The following is a 13,604-nucleotide window of genomic DNA, read 5'->3' as shown; positions in this document are numbered from 1 at the left end:
TCGGGATCCCGCCTTTGCGTGTGCGAGACCTGAAGGCATGGGAAGTCGCTCCGTCAGGACTGAAGACCTGAGGCAGCGCTACTCACAGAGGCACGGAACATGCCGGAAGCATCCACAGACACGAATTCCCACCTGGGACGTGGTGGCATGTCCTGCATCCTGACCGCCGTGGGATCGAGCATGCTGGCATGTGAGAGGCGGTGTGCACGGCACGGGGGCGGTGGCTCCCCGTCCCCAGAACCAGCCCAGAGCCACGGGGCTGCGTTCCCGTCACCTGCCCCTCCTTCCGGGCTCGGGGACACAGTGGTCCCCCACAGCCTTGCTCTTACTCCGCCCCATTCCTGAGCACCTCACACAAAACCACGGGGCCACGGTGGACAGCTGACACCACGCTTCCTTATTTTTCAAAATAAAGCCAAGCGTCAGCCTGGGTTTTGGAAATTCCATGAGAGGCCTGCCCAAAATCGGCCCTGGGGCTCCCACAGGGGTGGGAGGTGTGGACCACCGGCACCAGGACCCTCTGAAGGGGAAAATGAATCAGCAGACGGCCGTCCCAGAAGCTCATTCTCCTCTTCCAACCGACACAAGTAGACGTCTTCACGGGTTTCATGTTAATTCCTCACGCCGTGGCGCGAGGCCAAACCCTGGGCACCTGGCACGTGTCGGTTGCCTCAGGGACAGACAGACAAGGTCAGCGCACTCTCAGGCAGCACGCACCCCAGGAGAAATCACACGGCTCACTCGGGAGTCGGGAAGACAGGCCGCCCCCACCCTGGGCCCACACAGCAGGTGCGCTGTCCCCAGCGGCTTTGCGTGCCAGAGAAGGAAAGGTGGCTCTGAGGGCTGTCACCGAGAACTCAGGTGAGACAAACGCAGTGTCCAGGGCTGGAGCAGGCTTCACCGCGCAGGTAAACACTGGCTGTACAAGACGAAGAGAACTTCGTGGAATACCCAAGAACTTCATCTTGTCAGATTCAAAATTCAAAAATCTTTAATGTTAACCTTATAAAACAATCAAATTCCTATATGTTCTTTCTTTTTAATGCTTTATTTAATTTTGAGAGAGAGTGTGCACATACAAGCGGGGGGGTGGGGGGGGGGGGAAGGCCAGAGAGAGAGGGAGAATCCCAAGCAGGCTCCACGCCGTCAACACACAGCCCAAACTGGGGAACCATGAGATCATGACCTGACCTGAAGTCAGACGCTTAACCAACTGAGCCACCCAGGCGCCCCGAATTCCTAGGTGTTCTTTAGTCTATTGGTGGACATTTCTTTGATCTACCTCTGTGTGCATTTACTACTACTGCACAGCTTTAATCACTATAGATTTTTAATCTCTAGCAACCCCCATCAACATTTTCATGACTAGTTTTACTCACTGCTCGCTTCTGGATTAACTCATCTAGAATCCTATTCCAAGTTTTATTGGGATTAATTAAATTTATGGACTAACTTTAGGGGGACCGATGACTTTTGGTGTGGAGACTCCTTGCCAAAAGTGTGGAATGCTTTTCCGTATGTTCAAATTTTTAAAACATTTTCCGCCTTTTACCCTTTTTTTCCACCCCCACCCCCACCCTGTCAACCACCAATCTGTTCCGCACGTTTAAGTTTATTTTGGTTTTAGATTCCACATACAAGTAAGACCATACAGTATTTGTCTTTATGACTTCTTTCACTTAGCAGAACGCCCATGACATCCACCCGTGTGGGAAGATCTCTTTCTTTCTCATGGCTGAATAACATTCCGTCGTATACACACCACATCTTCTTTACCCACTCATCCGTCAACAGACACTCAGCTTGTTTCCAGGTCTTCGCTACCGCGAATAATGCTGCAATGAACAGAGGGTGCAGATATTTTTTTGAATTAAGTGTTCTCATTTTCTACAGATAAATACCCAAAAGCTGGATGGCTGGATCATAAGGTAATTTCATTTTTAACTTTTTGGGGACCCCCCATACTGGTTTTGGCAGAGCGGCTGCACCAGTTTGCACTCCCACCAGCAGTGCAAGAGGTTCCCCTCTCTCTGCATCCTCGCCAGCACCTGCTGTTTCTTGTGTGTTGGATCCCAGCCATTCTGACAGGTGTCAGGTGGCACCTCCTTGTGGTTTGCATTTCCCCGATGGTCGGTGACACTGAGCACCTCCTCACGTACCTGTTGGCTACCTATTTGTCTTCTTTGGAAAGGTATCTCTCTCCATATTTCAATCAGATCGGGGTTTTTTGCTTTCAAGTTGTAGAAGTTCTTTATATATTTTGGAAATTAGCCTTTTATCAGACATGTGATTTCCAAGTATTATATCCCCGGTAGGCTGCCTTTTCACCCTGTGGATGGTTTCCTTTGCTGAGCGGAAGCTTTTTAGTTTGATATGGTCCCACCTGTTCACTGTTGTTTTTGTTGTCTTTGCTTTTGGTGTCAGGTCCAAAAACTCGTTGCCAAGACTGATGACAAGGCGCTTACTGCCTGGGGTCTTAGATTTAAGACTTTCATCCGTTCTGACGTTATGTTTGTGCACGGTGGAGGACAGTGGCCCAGTGTCATTCTTCAATGCTGCTGTCCAGTTCTTGCAACACCATTTGTGGAAGAGACTGTCCTTTCCCCATTGTGTGTTCTTGCTCCCTTGTCGTGAATTAATTGGGTCACGTAGGCGTGGGTTTATTTCTGGATCCCATCCTGTTCTGCCAAGTTATGTGTCTGTTTTTGTGCCAGTACCATGCTGTTTCGATCACTGGAACTGTGTGACATAGCTTAAAATCAAGGAGCTCGATGCCTCCAGCTTTGTGCTTTCTCACGACTGCTTTCAATTTTCAGAGTCTTTTGTGGTTCCACACAAATGTTAGGACTTGTTCCAGCCATACGGATAAATGTCGTTAGAATCCGGACAGGGATTACACAGAATCTCCACGGTGCTTTGGGTAGGATGGATGTTTTAACAACACTGGTTCTTCCAATCCTTAAGAATCTTAAAGATGTGTGTCCTCTTATACTAGACCCCAGTTTAATCTTCCCATTTCTAAATATTACAACTTTTTTTTTAATTTTTTTTTCAACGTTTATTTATTTTTCGGACAGAGAGAGACAGAGCATGAACGGGGGAGGGGCAGAGAGAGAGGGAGACACAGCATCGGAAACAGGCTCCAGGCTCTGAGCCATCAGCCCAGAGCCCGACGCAGGGCTCGAACTCACGGAGCGCGAGATCGTGACCTGGCTGAAGTCGGACGCTTAACCGACTGCGCCACCCAGGCACCCCTACAACTTTTTAAAAACAGGATTGATTACTGAATAGCACAGAATCTCTGAGATTTGGAGGCCGCAATCCCTGTCTCCTCAAGAATTACATTTTACAAATCAAATAGCAGTGGGACATCAGAGATTTGTATCAAAACAACCAGAGAGGGACAGAGCTCACAGGACATGGGCCATGAGATGGAAACTACCAGAACCGGCTGTGGGAACAGGGCTCATCATCCTCTTCTGCTTTTGTGTATGTTTGCAAATGTCCATAACAAGCAGTTTAGAAAGAAGAGAAAAGGGAAAAGGAAACGGTCAATACTGCTGCCCAGGCAACAGAAAATTATGTATTTACTGCCTTCCCTTCTGCCTTGTAAGACGACGACCCAAGAGCAGATGGCAGGTCTCAGGCGGGAGGGGTGCTGCTCCAGGGCCCTCCGTCAGAGAAGGAAGAGCAGGGGGACACCCTGCGTGTGCCCAGGAGCAGCACTCGTCCACAGGGTGCCGTCACCCCCATTCTGTGTCCCCAGCGTGTGTGCATACACACGTGATGCACACGTGCATGAGTGTACATGGGTGACGTGAGCACTGCACGTGTGTGCCTGTGTGTGGTGTGTGCAGTGCACCACGAGCACATGCGTGTGGTGGGTGGTCACGTGCGGCATGCGGGTCACGTGCGGTTACATGTGGGGCGTGTGCACGCATCTGGTGTGCTCATGCAAGCCTGTGGGTGTCCCGTGTGATGGACATGCACGCATGTGCACTGGAGAGAGCGAGCCCAGGGCAGCCGTGGGATCACATGTGGCTCCCAGCTGCCCTCACTGCCTCTGTGGCAGCCACTCACCAGGTCCACACAGCCCTCCTTCCCGAGTTTCTCTCAACCCTTTGCGCAAGCCACATATGGTGCCATCACTGAACTCCCCTCGACTGCCCCGTTCCTCTAGGACCTTCAGTGACCTGACTCTGTCTGTCATCCTGCCAAGGGCTGCCCCGTCTCCTCCTCCCCAAGCTCTCCCTCCAACACTGTGGCCCCGCGTCCCACCCAACAAACATGCATGGACGGCCCACGTCCTGTCCTGTGTAAGCCTCTCACATTGTCAGTCTTTCACAGGACAACAGTGAGATGTATCCTGTGCACCTGCTATGGTGCCTGACACACTGGACAGCCGTGAGGAGGGGAGGTCTGGGAATCGCGTCCTCCCTGCATGGTGTGCAAACCCTGTCCTCAAGTTACAACTCCTGAGCTTGTTTATGCGTCTGTGTCACTAGCATAAGGCCCGTCTTCTGGACGCAAGGTGACATCTGGATTCTAGCGCCTAGCGTGCGAGCGGTGAGCGTCTGCCCGGACACGTGTGCCTAGAAGGGAGAGGCCTGTGGCGTAATGCTCATGCTGCGGGTGCCTCAGTGAAGGACAGCGAAAAATGCCGACGACCCTGAGTGCTGTGCCCACACCCTAATCCTGACACTTATGGATTATGGCCAAAGTCGTGAATCTCTGAGTCTCCACACCCTCATCTTTAAAATGAGGTCTCTGCCTGGTTGTTGCCAATGTTCAATTTCTGCTCGAGTTCCAATTACCTTTTTCCGCCGTGGTTATCTGCACGACCTCTCAATTGGAAAAATATCACGTCCTTACTAAACGCTAAACAAACAAAAAGCCTCCAAGAGCGTGCCAGGAGCTGGGAGAGATTAACAAGAAGCCAACCATCCAGGGCCAAATAAATGTCCGTCCTGTCCTTAGACTGCTTCTCCAGTCCTGTCCCTGTGCCTCAGCACCTCCCACCCAGCCTGCCCGGTCCAGATGCCCCTGCCTGTGTGTGTCTCCACCTCCGTCTGTCTCTGCCTCTGTCTCCCCGTCTGTCTCTGCCTCTATCTCCCTGCCTCTCTGTCTCTGCCACTGTCTCTCTCACCCTCTCCCTGCCTCTGCCTCTCTGTCTCTAACACACACATGTTGTCTCTTGGGCCTCGAACGTCAGGTCAGCACTGCACCCAGCTTCTTCCGCTCAAGAACCCACGAGCGGGTGGCATCACGCAGACACGGCTGCCCCTTCGCCGGCTTCCCTTTGGGATTCGTCTCTGCTCCCGTCTGTACAAGAAGAGGGGTCTCCATCAGGATCTCCGCTGCAGGCACGGAGCTGTTCACGTGGACATACCAACTGACAGACAACAGAAGGGGCATGTCCAGAAACGCGCCGTGCCCCTCGCTCGACGGGACCCCACACACGCACATGGAAATCAGGTGGGGACACAGGTGCGCCCCTGCATGACCTTCTCTGTGACCCTGCCTGGGACAAGCCACTTGCTACACAGCACATTGTGAACATGACGTCGAGCTGATGGGAGAAACTCCCCAGGTGCAGAAGCAAAAGAGCAAACACGCAGCGTCCTGACAAATTCATCCTGCCTTCCTACTGCTGTGTGTAGAGGCCAGAGGGGAGGCCGCCCGGTCCAGGGGTGTCGTCGGGGCACAGGCCCAGCTGCGTTAAAACGGGCTGCTGATGGGCGTATCTCAGAGCAAACACCAGCATACTCCCTCTTGGTGCCTCCGGGCACAGAGGTCACACGGCAGGTCCTCAAGGAGCCCGAGACAGAGGACGCGAGCAGCGCAGGACCAGCAGGATGAGCTGGGCCCCGAGCGGTTCACTGAGACTGCGAACCAGGCTAGTTACGGAGAAGACACAGGGAAGGGGCAGCGTGTGGTCCCCCGGACCAACGAGCCCCTGGCAGCCAGGGAGTCCCTGGCTGTCAACCTCAGAGGGCAAAACAAAGAAGCCAAAACAAGACAACACACTCATCTGGACGTAACACCAGACAAATGTGTGTTCCCAGGACCCACAGGCACCTTGTCTGTTTGTCCCTTAAACAACACAGGAAGAGCTGCTGTCTCCTCCCCAGGCTCCACCAGCTTGTCTGGACCCGGACACCACCCCGTGCGGCCTGAGACCTTGGATGGACACCAGGTCTCAGGACGAATCTGAAAACCAGGAAATGTTCAAATAATAAGCAGCTGCTGTGTCCCACCCTCGTGGCCAGACACACTGGGACACAGAGCCACCACCGGCCTCCCGCACGCCTCCCGCCACTCCAGCCACGTCACCCGTGTGAAGGCCCTGCCCAGAAGGGTGGCTCCGTGGTTCAGACTGTTTTCAGGTCAATTCTTCAGCATCACGTGAGCTGCACTCCCTTGAAAACTGGGATTTCAGCATTTCAACGTTTGGAGAGATCTCTTACCTCCCCATCTGTCCGGCAAACTTCCCTGGAATGAAGATCATATTTGGACTCTGATGACCATAATAAATTGACAGGAAACCCAAAAATCGGAAATGGGGACACACAGAATGCTCGCTCACATGAAACCACTTCTGTCCAATTTGTAGAGAAAAAGAGAATCCAGGCTAGTAAATGCACGTCCAGGGAACAGCGAAGCCGGGCCGATGTTCGCACCTGTAAACGCAAGGAAGAGCTCAGGAGCTCAGAACTACACGTGTGTTTTACAACATTGTGTAACTAAACCTCGTTCATACTGTAGGCACGGAAAGGAGATTCTTTAAGCGGTGACCTAAAATGTGCACCAGCGGCGATCCAGAATCACGGCCCCAGGAATGTCTGCATATCAAACCCTGGACTCCGGGGACATGTCGCAGCCGCCCTATACACAGCCCGTGGTGCAGGGACCCTCAGTCAAGGTCAACGGTTGAGAAAAGGCAGACTGTGGGAGATGGTCCTCGTCCCGTGTCTCTCCTCCCTCCACAGAGACCGTCAGAGCCACTCAGCCCAGAAACCCAGCTCGCCAGCCAGGCGTGACCCACAGGATGCGCCGACGCGCACATTGCAGGGCATTGTGCACAAGGCAGTCTCCACCCTGTGACGCTGGCAAACACTGATAACGGCCAAGGTGACCCATTTGCCACCTGGCATTGCCCACGGCCGAGAACAGGGGACAGAAGATGGGCTCCCTGGGAAATCGCTGCTGCCACATTTCAGGTCAAGTCAACTTAAGAGATACTAATGACCATTCAGAAGCTAACAACGTTGGTTGTTGTTTTCACACATTAAAAATTGTTTCTCGGGGCGCCTAGGGGGCTCAGTCGGTGAAGTGTCCAACTTCAGCTCAGGTGATGATCTCACGGTCTGTGAGTTCGAGCCCCGCGTCAGGCTCTGTGCTGACACCTCGGAGCCTGGAGCCTGCTTCAGATTCTGTGTCTCCCTCCCTCTCTGCCCCTCCCCTGCTTGAGCCTTGTCTCTCTCTCTCTCTCTCTCTCTCTCCCAAAAATAAGTAAACATTAAAACAATTTTTTTTCTCAAGACTTGGAGCAGTTCACCGAGGAGATGTTAGCTAGCCCCTAACACGGTGAGCAAAGGCACACAGCCGACCGCGGGGGTGAGGGCAGCGTGAGGGGCGGAGGCCGGGGCAAGTGTCCATGTTCCCAGCAGTCTCCACCTCTGGCCGATGCCACGGTTCCTGGTGGGTCTTAGAGTCCGCTTGAGGGTAGAACACACAGCAGTCACACTGAAGCGTCACCCATGCTGCAACAGAGGTCTGGAGGAAACGCCAAGATTACTCTTACAGGCTCCAGGGACGCGGGAGAATAGGAAGTAATACGAGCACCTTGATACTGATAAATTCAACAGCTCTGATGAAGCACACGCGTTCTTGAGAAACACTACAAAAGCTTACTCGGGCAGAAACATAACTTGAATAAGCTTCTGTTCATTTAGAGTTACCCACACACACACCCCACATACACACAAACACAGGAAACTGCAGGCCACGACTTTACTAGTGAATTCTGGCAAACATTTAAGGGAGAGATAATAGCAACTCTACAAAAACTCTTACAGAAAACTGCAAAAGAAGGCTTCCAAAGTCATTCTATGAGGCCTGCATTACATTAATGCCAAAACCAGACAATGGTACAAGAATGGAAACAGACCGGTACCTCTCGTAAGACACCAAAATCCTCAACATAGTAGTAGCCAATGATGCCCGGCAATATACAAAATCGTACAATATGGGGGCGCCTGGTGGCTCAGTGGGTTGAGTGTCCAACTCTTGGTTTCGGCTCAGGTCATGATCTCACGGTTCAGGAGTTAGAACCCCGTGTCAGGCTTTACACTTGCCTCGGGCTTTCTCTCTCCCTCCCTCTCTGCCCCTCCCCTATTCGTTCTCTCTCTCTCAAAATAAACTTAAAAAACAAGTATTAAAATTTCTGAAAGAAACAAAAAAAAAAAAGAACTTAAACACAGAGGTCTTACTCAGATTTCAGGAGATGTTGCCATTCAGACAAAGGTGCACTGACAGTGCAGAGCCTGCTTGTGATTCTCTCTCTCCTTCTCTCTCTGCCCCTTCCCTACTCTCACACATGCTAACTTTCTTAATAGTACGTTCTGACAAAATAGGGTTTATCCCAAAAAGGCAAGGTCGGTTCACTATTCATATAAATCCATCAATCTAAAGCATCGTATCCGCTAACTACAAAAAAACAGTCGAGATTACCTCAATAAACACACAAAAATGGCAACTGAGGAAAACCCCACATCCGTTCCTGATAAAGACCCTTCAACAATCATGAGGAGTTACTCCAATGGAGCGAGCACATGTGCAAGCACTGCTGACATGGTAACTCGTGGGTCAAACAGGGAGTATTTTCTCCCCATCAGAAACGACGCAGGTCGCCGTCACCAGCTCTTTCAGCACCACGCTAGGCTCCAGCCTGTGCAGGAAGACAAGGTGACAAAGTGACAGGACCCCCTATGAAGGCAATCCAGGGGACGCCTGGGTGGCTCCGTCGGTTAAGTGTCTGACTTTGGCTTAGGTCACGATCTCTTGGTTCACAAGTTGGAGCCCCGCGTCGGGCTCTGTGCTGACAGCTCAGAGCCTGCAGCCTGCTTCGGATTCTGCGTCTCCCGGTCTCTCTCTTCTCCTCCCCCGCTCACACCGTCTCTCTCTCTCTCTCTCTCTCTCTCTCTCTCTCTCTCAATCTCTCTCAAATAAGTATTAAAAAAAAAAAGAAGACAATCCAAAAGAATCTGTTTTAAAATCTGTTTGAAGGGTGACTTGGTGGCTCAGTTAAGGGTCCGAATCTTCATCTCAGGGTTGTGAGTTCAAGCCCCAAGTTGGGGTCCGTGCTGGGCGTGAAGGCTAATTTAAATAAGCGAATACATTTTTTAAAAATCTGTTAGAACAGGTGAATTCGGGAAACCCTTCAGGCTGACGGATAAACGTACTCCCCCCGCCCCCAACCTTTACTGTTGGGCAAAAGCGTCTTCTCCCTTCACTCCTGTGGATCCAAAATTGGAGACTGGCGGTCTTTCCTTCTGAGGCAACTATTCCACTCTCCCCTCCTGTGGCTTGTGTGGTTCCTGATCACTGCTCCTCTGTAGGTGGCGTGTGTTTTCTCTGGCTCCTTTCAAGATCTGCTCTTTTATTGTTTTTTTTGTGTTTTTTTTTTTAACGTTTATTCATTTTTTGATATAGAGAGACAGAGCGTGAGCAGGGGAGCGCCAGAGAGAGAGGGCGACACAGAATCCAAAGCAGGCTCCAGGCTCCGAGCTGTCAGCACAGAGGCCCACGCAGGGCTCGAACTCACAGACCGCGAGATCATGACCTGAGCTGAAGTCGGCTGCTTAACCGACTGAGCCACCCAGGCGCCCCTATTGTTTTTTAAAGGCTTTATCTTTAAGGAATTTCTGCGTCCAGCGTGGGGCTTGAACTCAGAACCCTGAGATCAAGAGTCGCAGGCTTGACACTGAGCCGCCAGACACCCCAGTGCCCTCAGCTGTCATTTGATTTGCCCAAGTATGGACTTCCTGGCATTTACTCACCTGCTACACCCTAACTTCCTTGATTTGTGGTTTTGTCTGTGTCATTAATTTGGGGAAATTCTCAATTAGGATTTCAAATCTTTCTCCCACTCTCTTCCCTCTTCTTCCACTGTTCCCGTGTGTGTGTGTGTGTGTGTGTGTGTGTGTGTGTGTGACACCTTTCTATAACCGTTGAACAACACCTGGGCATTCCGTTCTGCTTTGTTCACCCTTCTTTCTCTTTGCTTTTCAGTTTGGGAAGTTTCTATCGACTGATCTTAAAGCTGTCTTGAGGGTTTCCTTCTTCGGCTGGGTCAGGTCTACAGAAAGAGCCATCAAAGACCTTCGTTCCTGTGAGTGTGTCTTTATTTCTAGTATTTCTCTCGATTCTTCCTTGGAGCTCCCCCTCTGTTCACGTTCCCCACCTGCCCTTTCCACACGGCCTTGGGCACGTGCCTCGTGCTGCCTTCAGCCACACCCAGGTCTGCCTCGGTTTCACAGGGCGCCTGGGCCCTGGGCCGTGACCTCCCGGGGCCGCTCAGGCACCCTTGCCCTTGCAGCAGACAGGGCGCAGCTGCGGTGAGGCTTCTCCCTCGGTGAGGAGGCATCTGGGGTGAATGCAGAGCAGCTATCCCTCCCTGCCTCCGGACCAGAATGACGGGCTTTCCTCTGATCTTCCCAGTGGGAACTTTGGGAACTCAGCGCTGCCCCTGGAGACAACACCCATTGGCTGGGCCCCAGGGGCTTGAACTCTCCAGCCTGACCACCCTCGGCCCCTGATGGGCTCCTGCTCCAGCTGCCTCTGTGCACCTGCTGCGTCTCCAGTTTTCACGGCAGCGGTGTGCCCTCTGCCCTCAATTCTCTAGTGGACTTCAGAAGAGTCACTGATTTCAGTCCGTTCGCCTTTTCTCTCGTTGTGAGGGAAGAAGAGAGAACTTCTGAGCTTTCCACATGTCACAGCAGAAACCACAAATCTCCAGAACGAGCCCTTTGGAAACTGCAGGGCAGTTTCTTCTCAAGAAAAACACTCTCTCCACATGGCCCAACGGTTCCACTCCTGGGTGTCTGCCCAGCAGAAGCGTGTCAGTGCGTGAACACAGGGCTGACACGCGTGCATTCCCACCAGCTTTACCTGGGACAGCCAAAGGCTGAAAACAACCCACACCTCCATCAACAGGGACGTGCATAAACAAACGTGATAACATCCATGCAAACGACACCAGTCGGCAATAAAGCGGAACACATTCACATATGCAAGACCAGCTTTTGTGGAAGAAGACAAAACTCAGCACAAACTGCATAAGTGCGTTTACATAAAATTATAGAAAATGCAAAATAAGCTTCAGTGACACAAAGTGGACAGGGTGGTCACCAGGAACAGAGTCTGGAGGGGCAGCAGGGAGGAAATGCAAACAGGCATGAACAACTGGGTGACAAGCTGCCTTTATCTTGACTGTGGCAAGGTCCTCATGGGTGAATATGTCAAAACCTACCCAATCTTACACTCTATAAATGTTCAGCGTATGCTTGATCAACTATACCACAATAAAGCTGTTTTTAAAAAGAGGAAAAAATAGGGGCGCCTGGGGGGCTCAGTCAGTTGAGTGCCCAACTTTGGCTCAGGTCATGATCTCACAGTTGGTTCATGAGTTCAAGACCCACGTCGGGCTCTGTGCTGACAGCTCAGAGCCTGGAGCCTGCTTTGGATTCTCTCTCTCCCTCATCTCTCTCTCTCTCTCTCTCAAAAATAAACACTAAAAAAAAACTTTTAAAGAGGAAAAAATAAAATTAGTTTCATGTAACACTTAGGGATTGGTTATAGAATATACAGAATTACTGGGGCGCCTGGGTGGCTCAGTCAGTTAAGCGTCCGACTTCCACTCGGGTCATGATCTCGCGGTTCGTGGGTTTGAGTCCCACGTTGGGCTCTGTGCTGACAGCTTGGAGCCTGGAGCCTGCTTTGGATTCTGTGTCTCCCTCTCTCTCTGCCCCTCCCCCAATTGTGCTCTGTCTCTATAAAAAATAAATAAAATGTAAAAAAAAAAAAAATTTAGAATATATACAATTACTTCTGTCACTGAAAAAGAAAACAAAGTTTACAGCAGGACTTTTGTTTTTACTGAAAATTAATTCAGATCAAGAAGACACCTGTAATACATGTACACTGTAGAAAATGATATTTTTAAGCAAATATACCAAAACTTACCCACCTAGACAAATAAATGCTGCTTTCCCCAAAACACAGGCTGTGAGAAAAAACATTCTACTCTGGTATGTGGCCATTACGCGACATAATTTTTGGACTGTCTTCTGGATTTGAAATTACTTCAGTTTATGAGCAACATAAGAAAGCTACTTTTATTGTTTTATGATCACACCTGGTAAATGAAATCCTTATTACATTTCCCACTTTAAAGCTAGAATTTCCAAAATGTATTTGAAAACAACACAATTTTGACACAGTGTAACATGGTCTTTTTACAATTTCCTTAGTATTTTTTTTTTCAAGAATATTATCTTGGAACAAAACTGGCTTTGTCTTTCCTCCCATGGAACGCACACACTGAAAAATCAGTCACCATAGAATCATAAAACTACATGTTTGTAAGAGGAACAAGAATTAATTTCTGGAGTAGAACAGGGGTATGTGAGAGGCCTGAACATGACACAGACAAAAATATTACTCCAAAAACCCCTATTTTATCACCACCACGCTCATCCACCCTTGTAATAGCACGCATCTTCTGTTTAGAATTTTTTATATTACCTTAATCGTATAATGTTAGACACATTAACAAAATAGTAATAAGGACACATAAGTTGTGAAGTACGAAAGCTGGAACACAGGCTTGGTGTCTACATCAGGAACTGGACGCCATGAGGTCTGGGCTCTTCCTGACCCCACCTTACCTCCCATCCCACTACTCCACAGCCGGCCTAGAGAACAGCAGGAAGAATCTGGAGTTTTAACTCCCATGTTCCAAAATATATGACCCTACTTGTGTATGGCTGGGCTTGCTCATGCTCTACAAAAATGGCTTTTGATTCAACACAATGTTCCAAGATCAACAATCCCACGTAGTCCTGTGTGGCCCATTCATTTTTACTGCTGTATTTCATTGCAAAGACGTGCCACAACTTACATCCCAGTCGGTCCATGCTGCTTGGTCGCTTCCAGTCTGGCGCTACGACCTTGCTCACATCCCCTCGGGACCCATGGAAGAGGTGTGTCGGGACTGTGGGTCCCAAAATGGACAGCAGAATCACAAGCAGAAGCTTGTTCGAGGTGCAGATTCTTGCAATCGATCCTGATCCTCAGCCAGTAGCTCTGGGGCCAGAAATCTTCATTTTCACAGACAGACCCGCATGGTCTCCACACATCATCCTTAACAAACCATGTTCTAAAGACAGCTCGTAATTGCTGGGGCCAGGCGGCATTCACACATTCAGACTTCCAAGATGGTGTTTTCCAACTTGCTGCATTATTTTATACCCAAACCAACAGTTATAGGCGTTCCAACAGTATATATGCTTGACAGAGTTTTCCCAAATCTAATGGCTGTG

At 50.2% G+C, this 13,604-nt stretch overlaps 1 protein-coding gene across 6 annotated transcripts in view; it reads right to left on the bottom strand.

Annotated features, from left to right (window-relative positions):
- Positions 1 to 1,594: 1,594 nt before the first annotated feature.
- Positions 1,595 to 13,604, bottom strand: part of WDR37 (WD repeat domain 37) — a 78,945-nt gene continuing 66,935 nt past the window's right edge. For 2 of the 6 annotated variants that reach the window (XM_053225190.1, XM_053225195.1), the window contains 2 exons: positions 6,468 to 6,680; positions 5,130 to 6,210 (listed from right to left, as the gene is read on the bottom strand). In XM_053225190.1, the coding sequence (XP_053081165.1) occupies positions 6,028 to 6,210; positions 6,468 to 6,680 (396 nt within the window). In that variant the 3' untranslated portion in view covers positions 5,130 to 6,027. Of the gene's footprint in view, positions 1,836 to 5,129; positions 6,211 to 6,467; positions 6,681 to 13,604 lie in introns of those variants that run through there. The other 4 variants (XM_053225189.1, XM_053225192.1, XM_053225191.1 and 1 more) reach the window with 3 other exon arrangements.

Source organism: Acinonyx jubatus, chromosome B4 (assembly GCF_027475565.1).
Source record: "Acinonyx jubatus isolate Ajub_Pintada_27869175 chromosome B4, VMU_Ajub_asm_v1.0, whole genome shotgun sequence".
Classification (NCBI taxonomy): Eukaryota; Metazoa; Chordata; class Mammalia; order Carnivora; family Felidae; genus Acinonyx; species Acinonyx jubatus.
Note: the sequence above shows the minus strand (reverse complement) of the source record. Positions and strands in the feature narration are given on the sequence as shown.